This window comes from Phacochoerus africanus, chromosome 8 (assembly GCF_016906955.1).
Source record: "Phacochoerus africanus isolate WHEZ1 chromosome 8, ROS_Pafr_v1, whole genome shotgun sequence".
NCBI lineage: Eukaryota > Metazoa > Chordata > Mammalia > Artiodactyla > Suidae > Phacochoerus > Phacochoerus africanus.
This window is the reverse complement of record NC_062551.1, coordinates 50,441,409-50,464,471: the sequence shown is the minus strand read 5'-3', so window position 1 is coordinate 50,464,471 and position 23,063 is coordinate 50,441,409. Positions and strand designations below refer to the sequence as shown.

General features: G+C 53.7%; 1 protein-coding gene across 1 annotated transcript; it reads left to right on the top strand.

Moving 5' to 3' along the window:
- The first annotated feature begins 6,066 nt into the window (after positions 1-6,066).
- CADM4 (cell adhesion molecule 4) lies at positions 6,067-21,677 on the top strand. Its single transcript, XM_047791556.1, has 9 exons — positions 6,067-6,190; positions 16,798-16,944; positions 17,250-17,402; positions 17,678-17,812; positions 18,219-18,383; positions 18,471-18,561; positions 18,951-19,123; positions 20,002-20,130; positions 20,636-21,677. Exons 1-9 carry the CDS (start codon positions 6,127-6,129, stop codon positions 20,743-20,745), a joined length of 1,167 nt encoding a protein of 388 aa, XP_047647512.1. The 5' UTR covers positions 6,067-6,126; the 3' UTR covers positions 20,746-21,677.
- Positions 21,678-23,063: the final 1,386 nt, after the last annotated feature.

The following is a 23,063-nucleotide window of genomic DNA, read 5'->3' as shown; positions in this document are numbered from 1 at the left end:
ACAGGGCTGCCTCCATGTGTTCTATGGGAATCACAGGCAATATGGTGGCCAGGGCTGTTTTTAAGAGGACACTCAACTCAAAATGGTTGAAACAAAGAGGAAATTGATTATCTCACAGAACAAGAGATCATGAGTTAGGGCAGTTCCTGGGCTAATTCAATGCTTCCATTATGTCCAAAAGGATCCATTCAAGCCTCATCACCTCATGGCCTCAAGATGGCTGCTGCAGTTCCACACATCACACCCACATTCAGAGGCAATAACAAAGGGCCATCTCTTCTTGGGTCTCTTTTTAAACAAAGAAAGCTGATCCCCAAATTTCCAGGCCTACTTGCCCTCCTCATGCTTTACTCATCTGACTTGTTTTATACTCCCATGCCTACAGCATTCACCAGAAGGCGGTATGGAACCACAGTATTGGGCAAAGTGTATTCAGACCCCACTCCTGGGGCTTCCCCCACATCTTCTATTAAAGAAAGGTTGATGCCTGAACAAAATCAGGATTCTCTTAGGAAGGACCCAAGGGAGAGGGAATGTGTATGAGAAAAAAACCCTAAAGCACCACCCAGTTTTCTTCCAGTACAGGGAAAAACACACTTCTTCCCTACTGTGTCTTTCTCCTGTGTGTCTCCTTTCCTCTCACACTATTACCACACTCACAACACTTCTGGTCACTTCTGGTTTCCTCCACACTAAGGAATTCTCTGTGACACCAACTGGGTATTTTACAACTTCACTCACTTCTGACGCTACCTACCTGGAAATAGCCTCAGATCCCACAGATTAAGGGCTCAGTCCTACACTCTGCACTTCAGATAACAGTTGGAAGTCCAGTAGTTTCCCAGTGGCTCAGTGGGTTAAGGATCCAGTGTTGTCACTGCTGTGGCAAGGGTTCGATCCCTGGCCAGGGAGTTTCCAGGCACAGCCAAAAACAAAACTGTCAACTAAAAAAAATACAACCTGATAGTTGAGAGTTAAGTTTTATTTGGGGTGAAATTAGGACTTAAGCCCGGGAGACATCATCTTGGGTAGCCCTGAGAAACCACTTGGAGGAGACGAGGGGGAAAGCTAGGATTTATGAGTTTTGAGGGTTTTTGGGTTTTGGGTGTTTTTTGCTTTTTTTTTTTTGTCTTTTTTGTCTTTTCTAGGGCCACACCTGTGGCATATGGAGGTTCCCAGGCTAGGAGTCCAATTGGAGCTGTAGCCGCCGGCCTATGCCACAGCCACAGCAATGTGGGATCTGGGCCGCGTCTGTGACCTACACCACAGCTCATGGCAACACCGGATCCTTAACCCACTGAGCAAGGCCAGGGATAGAACCCGAAACCTCATGGTTCCTAGTCAGATTTGTTAACAACTATACCACAATTCATAGGATTTTATGAGTTTTTGCAACAAAGGAGGGGGTAGTAGGAATAAAAGATTTACAGATAACCGGAATTACAGAAGATTTACAGAAAACCCATTTCTGTGGGAAGACTAAAAGTCTAGGCTTACTGGAATCCCTCCTTCATACGCTTTCCTGAGTTCCCTCAGGGCTCATTGGCCCACCCTTGGGAGCGGCTGTTCTCACAGGTGACCATGACATCTTTTGTCTTGCCCACCAACTACAGCCCAGGAGGCAGTATTTCAGATAGCTCTGAAATACTACTCCAAAAAGGAAATATCAAATGTAAGTGGAATATCAAAATATAAGTGATAAAGCTGAGGGGGAGGTGCGTGCAGCCACGCACACATCTTACAGGAGTTTTCTACTGGTCTCGTGAAGGTGACTGCTAGTCACAGACATTTGTCATCATTGATAGATTTAGTGCTTTTCCTAGATATGAAGAGATGCAAGAATCAGGCTCATAAAATCTTCTCCTAGGGAGTTCCCTTCGTGGCTCAGCAGAAACGAATCTGACTAGAATCCCTGAGGACGCGAGTTCGATCCCTGCCTCAATCAGTGGGTTAAGGAGCCAGCGTTGCCATGAGCTGTGGTGTAGGTCACAGACTCAGCTCAGATCCCAGGTTTCTGTGGTTGTGGCTCCAATTCGACCCCTAGCCTGGGAACCTTCATATGCCGTGGGTGTGAACCTAGAAAAAAATGCACAAAAAAAGGTCTCCTAAAAATATCTATCTGAAGATCTGTTCTTCCAGTTTTCCTAGAGCACAGAGTGCCTCACTCCTGGTCTCCACCCTGGGCTCCACTGGGGGTGCTGTGGGGTCGGCAGCTTCAGTGGCTCATGTTTTACTCCATATGGAGGCTAATGGCAGGTGCCAGACTTCAGTTCACGAAAGAAAGTCCAGGAGTTCCCGTCATGGCTGAGTGGTTAACTAACCTGACTAGTATCCATGAGGACTAGGGTTCGATCCCTGGCCTCGCTCAGTGGGTTAAGGATCTGGCATTGCCATGAGCTCTGGCGTAGGTCACAGACCCGGCTTGGATCCTGTGTTACTGTGTCTGTGGTGTAGGCTGGCAGCTGTAGCTCTGATTCAGCCCCCAACCTGGGAACTTCCATATGCTGTTGGTGTGGCCCTAAAAAAAAAAAAAAAAGGAAAGTCCAGCTTGTTACCTGTTCATCTGACCAATAGGCTATAAATCAGAGAGGTTCCCATGAACCCTCTCTTCAGGTTTAATTAATTTGCTAGAGCGGCTCACAGAACTCAGGAAAATAGTTACCTTTACTGGCTTATGAAAGGATGTGATTAAGGATACAGAGGAACATCCAGATGAAAGGAGTTCCTGCTATGGCACAAGGGGGTCAGTTGTCTCCAGAGTGCTGGAATGTAGGCTCGATCCCCAGCCTGGCACAATGGGTGAAAGCATTCAGAATTTCAAAGCTGCAGCGTAGGTCACAACTCTGACTAGGATTTGATCCCTGGCCGGGGAACTCCTTATGCCTTGGGGTAGCTGAAATAAAAAAGCAAAACAAAACAAAGAGCATCCAATTGAAAAAGATGCATAGGGCAAGGTCTGCCGGAAAGGGCACCAAGCTTCCATGTCATCACTGGGCGTGTCACTCCCCCAGCACCTGCACATGTTCACCAGCCCAGAAGCCCCCTGAACCCCATGCTATTGGGATGCTGACAATGTCAAGCTAGCAATCATAGTTTGGTGTTTCGGTGATCAGTCCTTACCCAGGAACCCACTGAAAGTCACCTATTAGAACAAAAGACACTTTTATCACCCAGGAAGTCACAATCATTTCAGGAGCTCTGGGTCAGGAACTGGGGTCAGAGACCAACTATTAGCACAAAAGATGCTCCTGGTATGCTTATCATCTAGGAAATCACAAGGGTTTCAGGAGCTCTGTGCCAGGGACCAGGGGCAGAGACCAGTATATATTCTTATTATCTCACAGAATGATACTGAGAGAACAACTAAGCAACTCTGAACCTTGTCAGGACTTCAAAAACTCAAGAATGATCAACTCATGGTGTGCAGTCCATCTGTCCCCAAAATGGCAGGCACAGCAGCTGTCTTCCCAGTACCCACTTCCGTTTGAGAAATCTAACTTCACCTCTGACCTGGGGATGGGGAAGCCCGTGGTTCAGATCTAAATTAACCAACTTAATCTCATCCCTTAACCATTTGCAGTGATTCAGTGATTCACAGGTGCCATCATCTGGACCACCGAGACACAATGGAAGGTGGGTTTTTTTTCTGGGGGTGGGGGGATGCTCCTATGGAAAAATATTTCCCCACTCTGCTGACAAAGCTCTTTCTTCTCTCCCTTTCTCTTTCTCCACTCCATCTCCCACAGTTTGGCTCTTTGAGTCTGTCTAGTTTTTTCTCTCTCTCCCCCTCTCCAAATGTGGAGGAAAAGTGTGGCCCCAGGGCTATTTGCCAGCCATCCTGCAGCATAAGTGAACCATTTATCCTTAGGAGATATCATGCTGAAGCCAGCCATGCCCAAGACTTTTTTATGTGTGAAACAATCCTCTTTTTCTTTATTTTTTTCTTTTTTGTCTTTTTAGGGCCGCACCCATAGCATATGGAAGTTTCCAGGTTAGGGGTTGAATCAGAGTTGCAGCTGCGGTCTACACCACAGCCACAGCAATGCAGGAGCCAAGCTGCATCTGCAACCTAGACCACAGCTTATTGCAGCACTGGATACTTAACCCTCTGAGCGAACCCGCATCCTCATAGATACTCGTCAGGTTCATTACCACTGAGCCACAATGGAAACACCAACAATCCTCTTTTTCTTAAGCCAGTTGGGTTGGATTTGCTGACACTTGCATGATAACCCTAATGGAGAAAGTACCCTGGAGGAGGACAGGGACAGGACCTTCACTCTTTTGATGCCCTCAGGTGGAAGAAAAGGTGGGACCCCAAAAAGACAGCTGAGAACCAAGCCAACATCCCCCAGGGCACCCTGCAGCTGGAGCAAGAGACGTCGGTTAGAGCCATGAGCAGGGGGTCTAAGGTTCTTGGGAGAAAAAACCACCCTTAGCTACTACCCCCTAACCCAGTATCCCAAATCCAGGTTGGACACCTCTCTTCCAGCTATCCTAACACAGAGTATGAGCCCTGGAAGGATTGGAGATTATCCAGCCTGACCATATCTTTCCCTGGTTTACAGAAAGGTAAACTGAGAATTTAAAAAGAACAGAATCACTCAGGGCTGTGGTCCTGGGACTTAGAGGTTGATGGGAGTTTGGGTCCCAAAGACAGAGGATGCTGGGAACTGGACACTGAGGACAGAAAGGGTACTGGCAGCTGAAGCTTGTTGGTGGACCTTGATGTAGATTTATTTGTTCTTTCTACAGCCTCACTTGTGGTACATGGAGGTTCCAGGCTAGGGGTTGAATCGGAGCTGCCACTGAGGCCAGATCTGAGTGGCATCTTCCACCTACACGGTAGCTTTCAGCAACACCAGATCCTTAAATCACTGAGCAAGGCCAAGGAGGGAACCCGCATCCTCATGGATACAAGCTGAGTTCGTAACCCACTGAGCCACAATGGGAACTCCTGGGTGTAGAATTTTTTTGGTGGTGATGGAGATGAAGAGCAAGGATTTTTATAGGTGGCAGATCCCTGTCTACCTGATCGTCACCTGATGATGGAAGAGGTTGAGGTTTCCTAGCTTCTGTTGTTTCTCTCATTCTTCCTGGGTCCTAAGGGTGATAATCCTGCAACAGGTCTACAGGATCCCACAGAAGTGGGCTCAGGGAAATCCACCTCCCAGGAGGGAGAAGGGACCCAAGTCTGGATGGGTGAGTCAGCAGCAAAGATGGGAGAGAAGTGAGAAGGGCACACAGACAAGGGCACAAAGAGAGACTGGGGCAGGAAGAGCAGGGAAGCAGGGAGGGGAAGCTAGACGCTAGACGCCGGGGCCAAGGAGCCTCTCCCTCCGGGGGAATGATGCAGAGGGTGAGGACAGGAGGGAGGGTGAGACCTGACCCCAGCCCAGCCTAGTCCTGCCGCCAGAGATCCTGGACCTGCCCAGACTAGGCTGCTGCCTCCCCTCTCAGGGTGGCTCAGGGCACAGCCTGTCACATGACACTTTTACCCTCACACTCACCTGTCCACAGAATACCTCTCACGCTCACCTTTACCATAGCCCACTCCCGTTTCCCCCACGCTTGCATCTTCACAGGCACTCCCCCTCCAGGGTATGTGCACCCCGCACCCACACCTCCACTCACCACTCACACTCACCTTTCTTGCCCAATTCCCCCTCTCTCGACACTCGCAGCCTCACACACATCCTTCCCCTCCACGCACACCGGAGCCCTCGTGCACCCTTCCCACGCCACCCTCACCTTTCCCACGACACACTCGCGTCACACCACCTGCACGCCCTCCCCTCTTCACCTGTCACCCACCACCTCTGCCCTCACCTACCACCCGCACTCTTGCGCGGCGGGTCGGGCTCGCACACGCCCCCAGCCCGCCCCCGCCCGCGGCCCCCCCAGCTCTCAGGCACCGCCCCTCTCCAGCCCCCCCGACTCTCTCGAGGTGCCCTCTCCCCCCTCGTCCGGGGCCTCCCCTCCCCCTCCCCCGCGCCGGCCCCGCCCCGGCCCCGGAGCCCCGCCCCCCGGGCGGGCAGGGGGCGGGGCGCGGGGGGCGGGGCGGGCGGCGCGGGCGGTGCAGGTGCCGGGCCGGGAGCGAGCGGCGGCGGCGGCGGCGGCGGCACCATGGGCCGGGCCCGGCGCTTCCAGTGGCCGCTGCTGCTGCTGTGGGCGGCCGCGGCGGGGCCAGGTAGGGTCGGGGGCCGGGGCCGGCGGGCCGGGCTGGGGCGGGGGGCGCGCCGCGGTGACAGCCCGGGCGGCCGCGGGACCGCAGAGGCCGAACAATGCGCGCGGGGCCGGGCCGGGCCCCCTCCCCGGGACAAAGCGCAGCGCGGGCCGGGAGCCGCGGGCCGGGAGCCGCGAGCCGCGAGCGGGGGAGGGGGCGCGGGCCCTGGCCGCTGTGCCGCAGCCCCCCCCACTCCGCACAGGCCCGGAGCCTGGCGGGGACAAAGGGCCCGAGACCCCCTCCTCCAGCCCCCAGCCAGCCTTCTTGGGGCTGGCCCCGCTGTCCTTCGGTCCGGCGTCTGTGTCCCTCTGTCCTCCTGTCTCTGAGTCCCTCAGTCTCTCTCCTTGTCCCCCTACCCTTGTCTTCTGTCCCTCAGTCTCCAAGTCTGTCCCTCTGTCTGTCCCCCTTTCTCCTTGCTTCCCTGTCCCCCACCTCTTTCCGTCGTCTCTGCTCCTTTTTACTGGGTCACTCTGCCAGCCCCCTCACCCCGCTCCATTCCCTCTCTGTCCCCCTGTATTTCTGCCCTCCCTCTCTGCCCCCATTCTCCCTCTCTGTCCCTGTCTTGCTGTCACCTCTACTTCTCTCTCCCCCACCTGTCCCATTCCCTTGTCTCTCTGTCCCCTTTCTGTCATTCCTGTTTCTTTAGCCCCCTCTGTCTCCTCTCTCCCTCATTCCCCACTATCCCTTCTCTCTGTCCCACTGTCTTCCCATCTCCCATCTCTCTGCCTCCCCTCTCTACCCGTACAGCCTCCATCCTGGGATTCCCCCATCGCCATCCTTCATTTCTCCGTTTCTCTATCCTTCTGTGTCCCTGGAGAGGAATTGAGTCAGGCAGGGCATCCTGAAGGGCCCTGGAGGGAAATGTGTGTGTGGGGGGGGACCTTGGCATGTGGGCACACACGTGGATTCAGCAAATGCCTCCCAAACGCTGCCCCTCCCCACCCATTCACACAGCCAGGTGGTGACCTCCAGAGAAGCCCCCATGCTCCAGGACATCCAGGAAGCCCTCCACATACCCTTGTCACACACAAAGAAAGCTGGAGACCTCCAGATAGGGTGACCCTGAGATTGGGGACAAGGTCAGGAAATGTCACCCCCACACTCACACTCTCACACTGGGGGAGGAAGCCACTCTTGGGGAAATAGTGACTGGAAGGTGGCTGGGCAGAAGTGGGAGGGCTGGATGTCCTGTAGAGACTTGGGAAATATGACCAGATGGCACAGGGCTGGGAGCCTGCCTGGGTTGAAATTCTGGCTCTTGGCATTTGCCAGAGCAGCCAATGGCAAGCTCTCTTCCCTCTCGGGGCCTCGGTTTCCCTTTCTGTAAAGTGAAGTTGTTGAACTCAGTGACCGGAAAGGAAAGGAACTCCAGCGTGGACCCCTGAAGGGCTTTCTGGCAAGCTGGGTGCAGTCGCACCTTCCCCACGCCAGAGTCTGAGGCAGAGCCTCCCTCTCCTCCCCTGGGCACAAGGCAAGGGACAGAGCTGGCCGGTCAGGCACCCTCCGCCTTGCTTGCTTCTATAGTTCTCTGCTGTAGCTTCAGAACTTTCACCATTACCTCCTTTCTTTGTGGCAGAGATGACACGGTTTCCCAGATGAGTGTTTTGGTACCTTGGCTACTCCTCCATCCCGTATTTCTTTCTTTCTTTGTTAGGCCCTAAAATCCTGGCTCACAGACTCCTAAAACCAAGGAATCCAGTAAATAAAGAACCGGGGATTTTAGAACATTGACGTCTTTAAGCTTCTAGAATCCCAGAGTCTTCAGAATCTTGACACCTTTAAAATTCTAGAACCTTGCTGGCATTGGCCGCCTAGCCTCCTGACATCTTCAAAATCCTGAAACCCTGACCTCTTGGAGATCCCGAATCTTGACCCCTCTGATGTCTAGAATCTTGACAGTGTAGGATCGTGGGACTTTGGATTCTCGGAGTCAGAAGATAGCCTGAGATGACCAGCTGCTCAGTTCAAAGAATCTCTTCTGTAGCACTTCTGGGAGGGAGCTGTACAGGCTTGGCCCTTGTTTAGTTTTAAATTCACTGCTTCCTGGCACCCTAATCCCTTCCGTAAACTTCCTCCAAGTTAAACGGTGTGGGACTTTACAGGTTGAGAGAGAGCTAGGTGTCTCGGGAAGTACTCTGGAACCAGGCCTCTCTGGTGTCATTCGGGCCCCTGCCCGGGCCCTCTCTGAGTCTCACTTCTCATCCTATAAACCATGGGCTGGGCAGCTGGGATGCGTAATCTCAGAGGACCCTGCCTGCTTTCCTTCTCCTTGGAGATTTCTGGACGGCCTTGGCCACCAGATTTTAGGAGGTCCCCGTGGTCCCCACACTTCCCTCTTAGTCACTGCCCCCCTTGCACTCTCACCTGGCCCAGTCAGCAGGGGTGGGGATGGGAAATGTGGTTCATTTATGCCCTTTCAAAAATGTACTCTCTTTTTCCTGGCTCACTCATCTGCCAAGAATACCAGAAGAGGATGGTGAGCTTTCTGCCAAAAGAAAGAAGGGTCCAGGCTGGGTGGGCGAGAGGAAATGAGAGATGGGTTGCCTGCTCAGAGATGCCCCCAGGCAGAATCTGAGACCCGACCTGCAAGCCAGGAATTGGATGGACGTGAAAGAGCAGAGGAAACAGATAACCGAATGCAAAGGAAAGACATAGAGGCTAGTAAGGGTTGGGGGGCTTTGTGGAAGGAGACTTTGTTGATCCCCAATAATGCTTTCCTCTCAAGTGACTCACGTTCCTCTCCCTCTTAAAGTTCTGACCAGCCACTCTGAGAGCAGGGTTCTGTCACGGATCCCCTCCCACCCATGAGCCAGATGCCTGAGTCCCCAGAGCTGGGGTCAGGCTCCGCAAGGGATTCCAAGACCTTCGACACAGCAGGGCTGGGGCCTGGGGTGGGTTAACGTCGTGCGAGCCTGGCCTGTCCCCGTCTTGTAGAACACAAAGGCAGCTTTCTCTCTCTGGGGTGGGGGTGGGGGGGCTGGGAGACCGTCGGACTCGCCAGCGCCCAAGGGCCTGTGGCACCAGGACCCAAGCACCCACTGGTTCCCACCTGGGCAGATCCCAGGCCTCTAGGTCCTCTGGGAACCAGGCACCAAGGCTCCTCAGTGGGCACCCAGTGGGGCAAGAGGGCAGCAGCAGAGCCCAGGCTCTTCTGGAGAGGGGTGAAGAGGGGGCGCTGGGGGTGGAGGATAGGACAGTGCGTGCTCAGTGCAGACTCACACCCTTCCCGGAGGAGCAGGAATTCTTCCCCTGACCCCACACCCGGGGAAAACCTCCGGAGGACTCCCCCACCCCCTGGCTGGGCTTGTGGCCCGGAATCCCCGGAGTTCTGACTATCCCAGGAACGTGGGGGCTACAGGGGGAACTTTGTGTGTGAGGCTGCTGACTCACCCCTACGCCCCCACCTGATGCTTGCTTCTCAGATTGGGGCTCAAGAGGGCTGGGGAGCCAGGGCTGTGCTTCTGGGGGTTGAGGACTGTGGACCTTGAGTCAAAAGTTCCCAGGAAACGAGGGGGATGGGGGCCTGGACTCTGGGTCCGAGGGAGGAGGGCTGGGGGCCTGGATCCTGGGTCTGAGGGAGGAGGGGCTGGGGGCCTGGATCCTGGGTCTGAGGGAGGAGGGGCTGGGGGCCTGGATCCTGGGTCTGAGGAAGAAGGGGTTGGGGTTTTAGATTCCTGGGCCTGAGGAAGGAGAAGGCTAGGGGTCTAGACATGTGTGTCAGAGGGAGTAGGGACTGCGGGTCCCAGACTCCTAGGTCTGAGGGAGGAGGTGGCTGGGGTCTTGGACTCTGGCTCTGAGGGAGGCGGGGGCTGGGGGCTTGAACTCCTAGGTCCCAGACTCCTAGGTCTTGAAGGAGGGAGGAGTGGGGGTACAAACTCTTGAGTCCTGAGAGGAAGAGGCTAGGGGTCCCTCTCCAGGTTTCTGAGGGAGGAGGGGCTGGGACCCCGATGCCTAGGTCCTGCGAATACAGGCGCCTTCACAAGGCTGAGCTGGGAAGAATTGATGCTTTGTGCGAGGATGTTAGGACTCCGCCATTGATGGGGGGCTGAGGGGGGGGTTTGGTCAGGACACAGGGATGTACCACCTCCCTAGGGAGGAAGTGGGGGAAGGAGGCATGATGCCATGAGCCCCCTGGGGAGAGGATACAGAGGGGGTGGCTGTGACCTTCCCGGAACCGTGACCTTGAGACTCCCTTGGGTATTCGCTGACTCAGGACCCAGGAAGTGCTCCCCCCACTCTGCTTAGTCTCCGTGGAAACATCCACCAGCTGTGTACTCTGGACCCCTGGCTCCTGGGTCCTGAGGGAGGAGGGGGTTGGAGGCCCAGAATCCTGGATTTGAGGAGGGAGAAGCCTGGGGTTTTGAGACGTCTGGATTTGAGGGAGGAAGATGCTGCAAGCCCAGACTCCTGGTCCTGATGGAAGAGGCCGTTAGGAACCTGGACTCCTGGATCCTGGGGAAGGAGGCAGCTGGGGGCTGGGTTCCTGGGTCTTAGGGAGAAGAGAAGTGGATTCTGGGTCTCTATATCACCTGCTCAGCCACTCTTTCCCAAACCCTCCCCAGTCCCTTTTCCAGGCACCAACCCCATGACGGCTCCAGGCTGTCAACACGTTTAAAGGGCCAGTGCCCCAGTCCCCAAAGCTCAGCCCCTCTCTGACCAGAGTCCTGCCTCGCCACCCCCCAACCCCGAGACAAAAGCTCCTGGGACATTAATATTCCGGGCACAGACGCTGTTGGTTACTGACTCCTCAGGAGGGGGAGGGAATGAGACAAAAGCCCCCCACCCTCACCCCATGTGCACCCTCAAGTAGAGAGCAGGGGATACATGGAGGGGGTGCAGATCCGGAGGTCCCGATGGCTTCCAAGAGATGGTGAGTTTCTGCCACTGACTTGCCTGGGACCCTGAGCCTCATTCTCCACATCTGTAAAATGGGGGGCTAGCACTGGACAGCCCTGAGGTCCAGGATCCACTGATAGGCTTCAAGATGATTTTTTTTAAATCGCCGGAATGTGCAGGCAGGCCAGTTTTCCTGTGGATGGGCATGTTTCCAGAGGTTATAATAAGAGCAGCTTTGCACAGAGGGCTCCCAGAGCTTCGGGTCCAGGACTAATCCTTGTGAGTCAGGACTGGCACCATCCCCATCTTACAGACGGGGCATCTGAGGCTCAGAAAGGTTAGGCTACTTGCCCCCGTTCACACAGTTGGCAAGTGGTCCAGCTGGGATCCACCGAGGCGTTTAAAATGAGAATTATGTGATGCCACAAAGTTGTTATGAGGCTGAAATGAGATAGTGCCTGACACATGCAATCCAGGCATCAGCCTCCCTGGCCATTTATTAGGTGCCAGGCATGCTTCAACACTAGGTGCAGCAGTAAACCTGAGGGGCTACATCCCTGCCTTCATGGGGCGGATACTGGAGTGATGGGAGACAAACAGATGATAAACTAGTACGCAAATTCATAATTTCCATCAAGTGAAATAAATAAAAGTGAAAAATTTCCATCAAGGAAATAAAACGGTGGTGATGAAATAGAAAGAGTTCTGGCGATGAAGGCACAGGGGTGGGGGAAAGAAGGCCTCTCTGAGAAGCAGAGACCTGAATGAGAACAGGAGGTAGTCCTGGGATGACAAAGGGGAAGTACTTTCCTGGCAGAGGAAAGAGCAAGTGCAAAGGCCCTGAGGTGGGAACCAGCTCAGCATGTTTGAGAGGCAGCAAGGCCAGTGAGACTAAGTGAAGTGAGTAGCAGGAGCGTGGTCAGAATTGTGGTCAGAGGGGGGCCAAGCCACAAAGCACCTTGAAGACTAAGAAGTCTTCATTTTCTTCTTCTTCTTCTTCTTCTTTTTTTTTTTTTTTTTTTTTTTTTGCTTTTGGGCCACACTCACGGCATATGGAAGCTCCCCAGCTAGGGGTTGAATTGCAGCTACAGCTGCCAGCCTACACCACAGCCACAGCCATAGCAACGCAGGATCTGAGCTGCCTCTGTGATCTACACCACAGCTCACAGCAATGCTAGATCCTTAACCCACTGAGCGAGGCCGGGGATTGAACCCATGTCCTCATGGATACTAGCTGGGTTTGTTTCTCCTGTGCCACAAGGGGAACTCCCTGTATTTTCTTCTAAGTGTCATGGGCAGCCTTTCAAGTGTTGTAAGCAGAGAGGTGACTCGATCTGATATCCTTTCTTGAAAAGTCCATCCAGTTGCAGTGCGGAGAATGGCCTGGGGGGAGGTTGCTATGGAAGTAGGGAACCTCAGGAGTAGCTCTTAAAGGTCCAGGTAAGAGATGCTGTCCTTGGACTGGGTGATGGGAGGTGAGGCAGACAGGCGAGTAGGTTTGGGATACGTTTGGAAAGTAGAGTGCCTGGATCTTGCTGACAGAATGGATGTCAGCGGTGAAGGGAAGGGTGAGAAGGCAGATGATTTCTAGGTTTGGGGGCCTGAGCACCTGAGTGGATGGTCATGACATGTACTGAGATTGAGAAAACGTGGGGAGAAAAATATTTGGGGCAAGGGCTGGACGTGTTCAGTTTGATTTTTCAGGAAGTAGGAAATAAACCCCTAATGGTGGCTTAAGTTCACAAACTTTAACTTATGGTTATATTTAAACATAAGAGAAGGCAGAAGCAGGCATCCGGGGCTTTTATGGCAGCTCCTCCTCATCACCAGAGACCCAGGAACAGACTTGTCCTCTTTCTTTCTTTCCTTCTTTTTTTCTTTCTAGGGCCGCACCTGCAGCATATGGAAGTTCCCAGGCTAGGGGTCCAATCGGAGCTACAGCTGCCGCCTACCCCACAGCCACAGCAACGCCAGATCCGAGCGAGCCGTGTGTGTGATCTACACCACAGCTCATAGCAACGGTGGATCTTTAACCCACTGAGTGAGGCCAGGGATTGAACCCGCAACCTCATGGTTCCTCGTCAGATTTGTTTCCACTGCACCATGACGGGAACTCCTGTCCTCTTTCTTTAGGAGGTCCTCCCCAGATGACCACAGGACACTTTTCCTTCTGTCTGATCAGAGAGAACTTTATCACATGGCCTCACTTAGCTGCAAGGGGGTCTGGGAATTTCTCTTTCTACTGCATCCAGGGCAACAGTAAAATACAGTCAGGATTCTTTTACTAAGGAGAAAGGGAGGACTGGATACTGGGTGGAACGCTAGCTGTCTCTGCCTCCTCCCCTTAGAATTAATCTTTTCCATCCCTCAGCCCCCAAATCAGGTAGCCCATCCCTCTTACAGGGACCATAACACTTCGATGGGATATTACATGATTCGTGTCTGCTTCCCTATAAATCTTGAAGGCCTTCCAGGATAGGGACCTCATCTGACTCATCTCTGGGCACCTAGCCCCTGAACATCCCCCACCCCCCCACACACACAGCTCAGGAAATACTCAAACGAATGAATGAGACAGAATGTAAGAGACACGAAGCGATAGTTATCCAGACTTTAAAGGTAAATAACCAGGTCCAATGGGGCTCTTTCCCACTCCAGTTCCTTCACTGGCCTTCAGGATAGAAGCTAATCTCCTAGCCTGGCATTTGAGGCCCTTCCTAAGCACATCCCACAGCCCCTCGCCAATGCTCAATACTTTTCACCCGGACAGCAAGGCGCGGATGTGATCAGGATACAGAGCCAGAGGGATCTGGATGTAGATCCTGCCTCTGCCACTCTCAGGCTGTGCCCCCCGGCCAAGTCATTTGCTCTCTCTGGACCGATTTTCCCATCTATAAAATGGGAATTAGAAAAAAAAATCGGGATTGATAATAGTGCCTGCCTTGCGATGATGAAATTGAAATTGTAAAAGTGATGCCTTTACCACAAAACCTGGAACAGGAAGTGCCTAATAAACAGTAGCTATCGTGGTTATTGTTGTTTTGCAGATGATAATGACAATGGTGATGCTTCTGATGATTAATCTCAGCTTCGTAGGCTGTTTCCTCAGCTGGAAACACCTCCTTACTAATCTTGTACCTTGTTCCTCTGATGGGTTCATCAGGTTAAGTTAACTGCTATAACAACAGACCTGAATCTCAATGGCTTAACAGAAAAGTGTCTTTCTCACTCATGTCACAGTCCTCTGCAGGCAGGTCCCAGGGTGTAGGCAGGCAGGGCCCTGGGTGCCTTCCAGCTGGTGAGCCTGTCCTCCTCTGGGCTCCTTGGAATCCTCTCCATTTAGGCAGCATGAAGGATTGCCAGTGAGATAAGGCAGGCTCAGAGAGGCAGTTCTCTCTTCTACCTACAGCCCATTGGCCAGAAATCAGTCACATGACCCTATCTAAGCACAAGGAATCCTAGAAAATGTAGCCTGATCGTGTGTTGTCCTGTTGCAGCAAGAGGGACCCCTTCCAGGACCCGAGCACAGGCTCTTGTCTAACACTCAGAAATGAATTGTCTGAAGAGACACATGTGCTGACAAAGCAAAAGACTTTATTGGGAAGGGGCGCCCAGGGGAGAGCAGGAGGGAAAGGGAATCCAGGAGAACTGCTTTGCCACGCGGCTCAAAGTCTCAGATTTTATGAGAATGAGGTTAGTTTCCTGCTTGTCCCTGGCTGATCATCTCAGCCCATGCTTGGTCTGGCCCAGGGTCCTTTTTGGTGGCACGAGCACCTTTCGGCCAAGATGGATTCCAGCGCCAAGGATCCTGAGGGGTTGGTTGTCCCTCCCAAATCCTCCGGGTGAGCCTTCAGGGCAGCACCATGTGTGCCGTATCAGGGCTTCCTGTTGTGAGACAGCTTGTGCAGGCAGCTATTAAGGTAGGCAGTTTCAGCCAGTGGTCCCCTAACAGTACCAGTTAACTTTAGTGGTATTAAGAGATCTTCCAAGATTATCTGCCTTAGGAGTTCCGGTTATGGCGTAGCAGAAACCAATGCGACCAGGAACCATTGCAAGTTGCGTTGTTTTTTTTTCCCCCCTTTTTTTTAAAGGCCACACTTTGGAAGTTTATGGACGTTCCCTCGCTAGGGGTCAAATTGGAGCTGCAGCTGCCAGCCTGCACCACAGCCACAGACACGATGGATCCTTAACCCACTGAGCGAGGCCAGGGATCAAACTTGCATCCCCATGGATACTAGGCAGGTTCGTTACTGCTGAGCTGCAATAGGAACTCGTATATTTTTTCTTTTTTCTTTCTTTCTTTTTTTTTTTTTTTTGATTAGTTGCATGTTCTATTCCTGGCCTCGCTCAGTGGGTTAAGGATCCGGTGTTGCTGTGAGCTGTGGTGTAGGTCGCAGACAGGGCTTGGATCCCACGTTGCTGTGGCTGTGGTGTAGGCCGGCAGCTGTAGCTCCAGTTTGACCCCTAGCCTGGGAATCTCCATATGCCAGGGGTGCAGCCCCTAAAAAGCAAAAAACAAGCAAAAAAGCAAAACGATTAGCTGCTTTTATTTATTTATTTATTTTTGGTCTTTTTGCCTTTTCTAGGGCCGATCCTGTGGCATGTGGAGGTTCCCAGGCTAGGGGTCTAATCAGAGATGTAGCTGCCGGCCTACGCCAGAGCCACAGCAACGCGGGATCCGAGCCGCGTCTGCGACACACCGCAGCTCACGGCAATGCCAGATCCTTAACCCACTGAGCGAGGCCAGGGATCGAACCCACAACCTCATGGTTCCTAGTCGGATTCGTTAACCACTGAGCCACAATGGAAACTCCAACAATTAGCTGCTTTAAACGACAATTATGTTATCTGTTCATGGCTCTTGGTGGGGGCAGGTCAGCAATTTGGACCTGATCAGTTGGGTACTTCTTCTCTTGGTCTCATTTAGGGTCATTCATGTAGCTCCAGTTACCTAGCGGTGCAGTCCACTGGGGCTGGATGGCGCAGGATGGCCTCACCCCCATGGCTGGCAGTGGGTGCTAGCTTCTGGCTGGGTTTCTCTCTCCATGTGGTTCTCATCCTCAAGGAAGCTAGTCTGGACATCTTCACCTGACAGTGTCGGGGCAGCAAGAGGGTGTGAGCAGAAGCTGCAAAGTCTTTTGAGATCTAGGCTTCAGGACTCATGCAATGTCACTTCTAGAAAATTCTGTTCATTAAAGCAAGTCACAAGGACTCCGCAGATTCACAGGGGCAAGGTGCTTCGTTAATGGGAAGAGCAGCAGAGTCAGGGCCCGTACATGGGTGGGAAGAATACCATGGCCATTTCCGCAGACAAGCTACAACGTATTCTCAGGTGTGAAAGATGGGGTTTGGTGAATGCATAGCGGGTTCCCATGCCTGGTGAACTCCTGCTCACCCTTTAAAATGTGGATCCAATGGTGCTTTCTTTTAGAACCTTCTCTGAGCATCCATCTCCCTGGGTGGTCTCTGTCCAGGTCCTCTGGGCTCCCAGGGTGCTCTGTGCTGCCCCCATTAGAGCACATACCCCTGGATCTTGCCTGCTGCACCACTAGAGCAGGGGGCAGGTTTTGTCCACCTCCCCAAGTCCAGCCCATAGGAAACGTTGCGTGTAATGAACTGAATGAGGGGGGAAGGGGAGGTATTGGAGGTTTGGATGGGGAGCAGCTGGAGAGAGCAAAGAGTGAATGGCAGCCCTCAGCAAGTCTCCTTTCCTGTCTCTCTGTCATCTGGTCCAGGGGCAGGACAGGAAGTACAGACAGAAAATGTGACAGTAGCCGAGGGCGGGGTGGCCGAGATAACCTGCCGCCTGCACCAGTATGATGGATCCATAGTTGTCATTCAGAACCCAGCCCGGCAGACCCTCTTTTTCAATGGTACCCGCGGTGAGTGCTGGGGTCTGCAATCCTGGTTCTTGAAGGAAGAGAGGGCTGGAGCCTGACTGAGGACAGAGCTGAGACTCTGGGCTCCTAGGTGGGAGGGAGGAGGGGGCTATCAGCCTGGATTCCTGGTCCTGTGGGTGGGAGGGCGTGAAACGTTCTGGGTCCCCAAGGGAGTAAGTAGGTGGGCGCCTTAGACGTAGCTACGGTTGGAGAAAAGCGGCAGAGAGCTGGACTCCAAGCTCCTGGAGGAAGATGGGACTTCTGAGGTCAGGATTTCCCAAGTTCATTCTTGCTCGTTCACTCTCTAGCCCTGAAGGATGAGCGATTCCAGCTTGAGGAGTTCTCCCCGCGCCGGGTACGGATCCGGCTCTCAGATGCGCGCCTGGAGGACGAAGGGGGCTACTTCTGCCAGCTCTATACGGAGGATACGCACCACCAGATCGCCACGCTCACTGTCCTGGGTAATGGCCTCCCCTTCCTCGGACCCAGCCCTTCCTCCTTTCTCCTCTGCTTACCCCTTTTCCTGAAACCTGACCCTGTCTGTGTTTTAACTTCCTGGACATCTGGACCCAGGACATAGGGCCGGCCTTCCTGACCTCTGGCCTCTGGGTTTGACCCCTGCCACCTGGGACCCTTGTTCCTGTTGGTCCCTGGAATCCCTGCAGCTTGGGTACTTTGAGGCCCCCCCCCCAGGGTCTCCCCTGACTTCGCCTTTGCCCTCTTCTCCGTGTGGCAGTGGCCCCGGAGAATCCTATAGTGGAGGTCCGGGAACAGGCAGTGGAGGGTGGCGAAGTGGAGCTCAGCTGCCTAGTTCCGCGTTCCCGCCCGGCCGCCGTCCTGCGCTGGTACCGGGATCGAAAGGAGCTGAAAGGTACTACCTGGGGTCGGGGATGTGGGTGGGTAGGGGAGGTGCCAGAAAAGGGCAGGTCTTGAGAAGAGGCGGGCCTCCTGGGGGCGTGGTTTGGGAAGGGCCGTTTACGTGTGGGGGGGCTTAAGGAAGCGCACAGGTTTGGGCCGACACCCTTCGGTCACTTTATAGCTGTTGAATCAATTGATAGGAGGGCGTGGGGTGAAAAGGGGAGGAGCTTTGTGAAGAAGCTGGTGGGGTTCTGGCCCTCTTTCGGGGAGTGGCGCGATTTGCAGGATTAGAGGGGAGAACGGTGTATAAGGGGCGAAATTTGGCAAAGAGCTTGCTTTGGGATTGGCTGGGGGAGGCGTTGCTCCTTCGGGGTGGCGCCAGAATCTGGGACTGACAGTGTCTGGGCGGGGCCTGGCAGGGGTGAGCAGCGGCCAGGAAAACGGCAAAGTCTGGAGCGTTGCGAGCACAGTGCGGTTTCGTGTGGACCGCAAGGACGACGGCGGTATCGTCATCTGCGAGGCACAGAACCAGGCGCTGCCCTCTGGACACAGCAAGCAGACGCAGTACGTGCTGGACGTGCAGTGTAAGTGCCCGGCGAACCAGAGGGAGGGTTCCTAGCCACGAGTGATAACCCAGACAACCACTGGTTCTGTCTCACTTCTGCCCACAGACTCCCCCACAGCCCGGATCCATGCCTCCCAAGCTGTGGTGCGAGAGGGAGACACCCTGGTGCTGACGTGTGCTGTGACGGGGAACCCCAGGTGAGTTCTGGGGCCCGAGAATCCTGGGTCCTGAGAGAATAGGACTGGTGACTGGACACACGTGTCTCGGGAAAGAGGGGACTGTGGCCCGGACTTCTGAGTCCTGAGAGAGGAAGGATCTGGGGGCTCAGACTTCAGATCCCCCCCCCCAAGGAAGGAGGTTGTGGGGCTCCGGACTCGAAGATTCTGAAGGTAGAAGGGGCTGGAGGAGAGGCCAGGATTCCTGAGACCCTGGTGATGGGTAGAAGCTAGGCCCCGGACTGTTAGTTTTCTAGGAAGGAGAGGGTTAGTAGGGACCCTCTTACTGGAAATGCTGCGCATTCCCGAGATGTCAGTATTGGGTGCTGGCACCTGCATCCCTAACTCTCACTAACTTTACCTCCGCCCAGGCCAAACCAGATCCGCTGGAACCGCGGAAATGAGTCTTTGCCGGAGCGGGCCGAGGCAGTCGGGGAGACACTTACGCTACCCGGCCTAGTATCAGCGGATAATGGCACCTATACCTGCGAGGCGTCGAACAAGCACGGCCACGCGAGGGCGCTCTATGTGCTCGTGGTCTACGGTGAGCACCTGCTTCAGCAGGCCCTCGGAAAAGGCTCAGGGCCGAGTCGGTGCGGGTCTCCGCTTTGTCCTGGGTGGGGCGGGGCCTTGGGAGTGGGTGGGCTGGACTGGATAGTGTTTGAGAACCCAGGCCTGTGCAAAGAACCATCTGAGTTCAGATTCGGTTCTGCACTGTGCTATTATGGGTAACTGTTCCTTAAGTTACTCATCGGTAAAGTAGAAATGAACAATATCCGGAGTTCCTCTGTGGCTCAGCGGGTTAAGGACCCAGCATTGTCACTGCTGCAGCTCCAGCCGCTGATGTGGCACAGGTTGGATCCCTGGCCCGGGAACTCCCACATGCCATGGGCACCACCAAAAAAGAAAAAGAAATGAACATCACGTACCTTATAGGGTTGTTGTGAAGATTATATGAGCTAAATATAAAGCGGCCAAAGGCCCCAGCTCAAAGTATTAAGTGTTTAGCTCCTACGATGTGGGGCAGGCATTTTGGAGTGGTTGGGTCCTAGCTCAGCATTTTAAATACGGAGCGGTTTTAGACAAGATGGGAAGAAACTTGGAACTGAGGTCAGAAGCAAAGGGATGTACTGTTTCTGTTCTCGGGGGTGGGGGGGAGGGCGGAGAGGGGAAGAGGAGGAAGTTGGCATTAACAAGATGACTTGGGGGCCGAGTCGGGCAGTGTACAACCCGAAGTTTGAGCTTCGGGAAAGAGTGGCGCCGGGAGCCAGGGGCCACCCGGTGGCAGTAATTTGAGGGGCGTGGTACGTAAGGGGGCGCGGTTGGATGTGGCTTGCAGAATGGTTTAAGACAATGGCAGCAGTGCAGCCGGGCTGGGACTGTCCTCTGATGACCTGGTCCTGCGCCCTGTCCCTCTGGCAGACCCTGGTGCCGTAGTAGAGGCTCAGACGTCAGTCCCCTATGCCATTGTGGGTGGCATCCTGGCGCTACTGGTATTTCTGATCATCTGTGTGCTGGTGGGCATGGTCTGGTGCTCAGTGAGGCAGAAAGGTGAGTGGGGGCGAGGCCTCAAATTCGGCAAGGGCTGTGGTTGGTGGTGGGGTTCGGAAAGGGGTGGGGCCTAGAAGATTCGTAAGAGGGCGGGCGCAGAGCCGGGACAAGGGGGTGGAGCCTACATCTAGCATTTGAAACTTGGGGCCCAGCCCCCAAAAGGGGCGGGTCTTTCAGTGCACAACCCTGAAAGAGATGAAGGGTTGAAGCTGCGTTTAGGCTACGCCTTTGAGTTCTTAACTGCTGAATTTGTTGGGAGCAGAGCAAGGGGATGCCACCGCGAGGAGAGATAAAGGGCTGATCTTTCTGTGAGCTTTTGGAGTGTCGTCCTAATTCTGCTTTTGCCCCTTTCTCTGCCCCCGTTTTGCTCTTTCCTGGACTTGATTTCCTCGCCCTGTTTGTTTCATCTCTCTCTCTTGCTTCGTCTGGTATGTCTTGTCTGCCTCCCTGACCAACTCCTGGGTCCACACCTATGTGTCGCCTCTGCCCCCGGGGCACCCCTCAGGCTCCTATCTGACCCATGAGGCCAGTGGCCTGGATGAGCAGGGAGAAGCAAGAGAAGCCTTTCTCAATGGCAGCGATGGACACAAGAGGAAAGAAGAATTCTTCATCTGACCCCACCTCCATCCCAGGCCTGGGCCTGGGCTGGGGTCCACCCTACTGCCAGCTGCAAAGACATTTATCAGAGTCTGGGATGGTGGGCTTCTCCCCCCACCACTAACACCTCAGACACTTGGGCAGGGATGGGGGTGTCGGATGCCTGGGTCTCTGCAAGGGCCAGAAGCAAGAGTCCAGAGGTCTGGGTCCCCCAGGGGGCAAGGGCCAAAGGTCCAGAAGCCCCAAGTCCAGGGAGGGCGGTAGGGATTGGGTTGGGGGAAGATAACTGGGGGAAGGTCAAGGCCCCTAGGCTACAGAACCAGGTCTTGTGGGGAAGGGTCAGATTCTGGGAAGGGTGGGGTGGGCAGGGAAGGGGAATATAGATTTCTTTGGGGGTCCCAGACCCCATGCCAGCCATTGTAGGAGTTCCACAGAGCTCTGGGCACCTCTTTGCAAAGCCATGTTTGCACGGTGGGGGTAAGGGTGGGGGGAGGGCGTGGAAACAGGGATTCTGTGTCTTTGTGTCATAATTTTGATGGGGGCAGTGAGGGAGACAGCCCCAACTCTTTTCTCCAATCCCCCTTCCCCAGGCTCCTGGGCTCCCCTCCCCTCCACCTCCTCCCCCTACATCTGTCCCATCCATATTTGTCTCTCTGTCCACCCACTCCTGGGGGGTCCTTCCCCATCTCTCCTCCGGCCCTCCAGGGAGGGGGAAAGGAGTTTGGGGGGAGGGTGCGTTGGTCTCTATGGTTTTATATATAATATATTAAAAAAATCAAAAATCTGTATGAAAATATCAGATTGCGCCCCCCTCCCCCCATTCCTGGCTTTTGCCCCCTTTTTCTTGTTTAAAAAAAACAAAACAAAACACATTTTGTACGGGGCGGGGAGGGGAACGGGGAGGGGGGTTTGGCAATCCCACTAACCACCATTAAACTGAGGAGAGAACACGTGTTTGGGGTGGCTGTGTGTCTGTCCTTCTGCCCAGAGCTGCACCATGTTGGGAGGGGTACTAAACCAAGGGAGGAGGGAGGGAGTGTGATGGTTGCTGGTGGACAGTATAGGCCAGGAGAGGGTCCTTCCTTCTCCAAGGGCACCTCCACCCTCCCAGGAAACCTGGATTTTTCTGGTCCATCTTTAAACCAAAAGTCACAGTCTTTCTTCATCAGCCGCTGAACTACCCCATCCCCTCCCAATGGCCAGGATTCTTCCACTAGCTCACCCCCAACCCTGCCATCACCCTTCAAGGAGCTCAATCACTTACATCTTTTGTTGTATTTTTTTTTGTCTTTTTTGTCTTTTCTAGGGCCACACCCGAGACATATGGAGGTTCCCAGGCTAGGGGTCGAATCGGAGCAGTAGCTGCTGGCCTACACCACAGCCTCAGCAACGCCAGATCCGAGCCGCGTCTGTGACCTACACCACAGCTCACGGCAACGCTGGATCCTTAACCCATTGAGCAAGGCCAGGGATCGAACCAGCATCATCATGGTTCCTAGTCGGATTCATTAACCACTGAGACACCACGGGAACTCCAATTACTGGCATCTTGACCTGTCAACACCTGTCCCTGCCCTACTCAAAAATCTTTCCCTAGCTCCTCATCACCTCTAGATCAACTAAGAGCTCATCCATTCATCTAAATTTAAGACGAGTGATTCTAATTTTCGATCAAGAATATATTGACCTTACTTTGTGCCAGCTGTTGCTAAAAGGGTTGGAGATGCCATGATGAATACAATAGGCAATAGGTGTTCCAGACAGCTTAGCATTAATCTCAAACTAAGGACCCAAAGTGAAAAAGGGTAACTCCAGTCTTACCTTCACAAAGCTTTCACGAGGGAAACAGGAAGCAAAAAAACTTAATGTCAAATTGCCATAAGTACTATTAAGATGAAGTACAGACGGAGTTCAGTTGTGGTGCAGTGGTGACTAGGAACCATGAGGTTGCAGGTTCGATCCCTGACCTTGCTCAGTGGGTTAAGGATCCGGTGTTGCTATGGCTGTGGTGTAGGCCGGCGGCTACAACTCCGATTAGACCCCTAGCCTGGGAACCTCCATATGCCGCAGGTGCGGCTCTCAAAAGACAAAAAGACAAAAAAAAAAGGCAAAGTACAGAGTAAGGAGGTGGGGAGGTACTATTATAACTTGCTATTATGGAAAACATTAAACATACAGAAGTTTGCAGGATAATGAAGTTCCACACACTTGTCACTCCAGCTTGAACAACCATCAGCTCACCACCAATCCTGCTTTATCCGCAACCCATTCACTTCCCTAAAGCCAATTTGGAGGTGCTAGCTTAGATCAGGTAAAGCCTGTCAGATTGACATCTG

Excerpts from the sequence above, each read along its gene's own strand:
- CADM4 (XM_047791556.1), top strand. The coding sequence starts at position 6,127 with ATGGGCCGGGCCCGGCGCTTCCAGTGGCCGCTGCTGCTGCTGTGGGCG. Across the intron at positions 17,403-17,677 it reads CGCCACGCTCACTGTCCTGG|TGGCCCCGGAGAATCCTATA; the intron begins GTAATGGCCTCC and ends TCCGTGTGGCAG. Across the intron at positions 18,384-18,470 it reads GTACGTGCTGGACGTGCAGT|ACTCCCCCACAGCCCGGATC; the intron begins GTAAGTGCCCGG and ends TTCTGCCCACAG.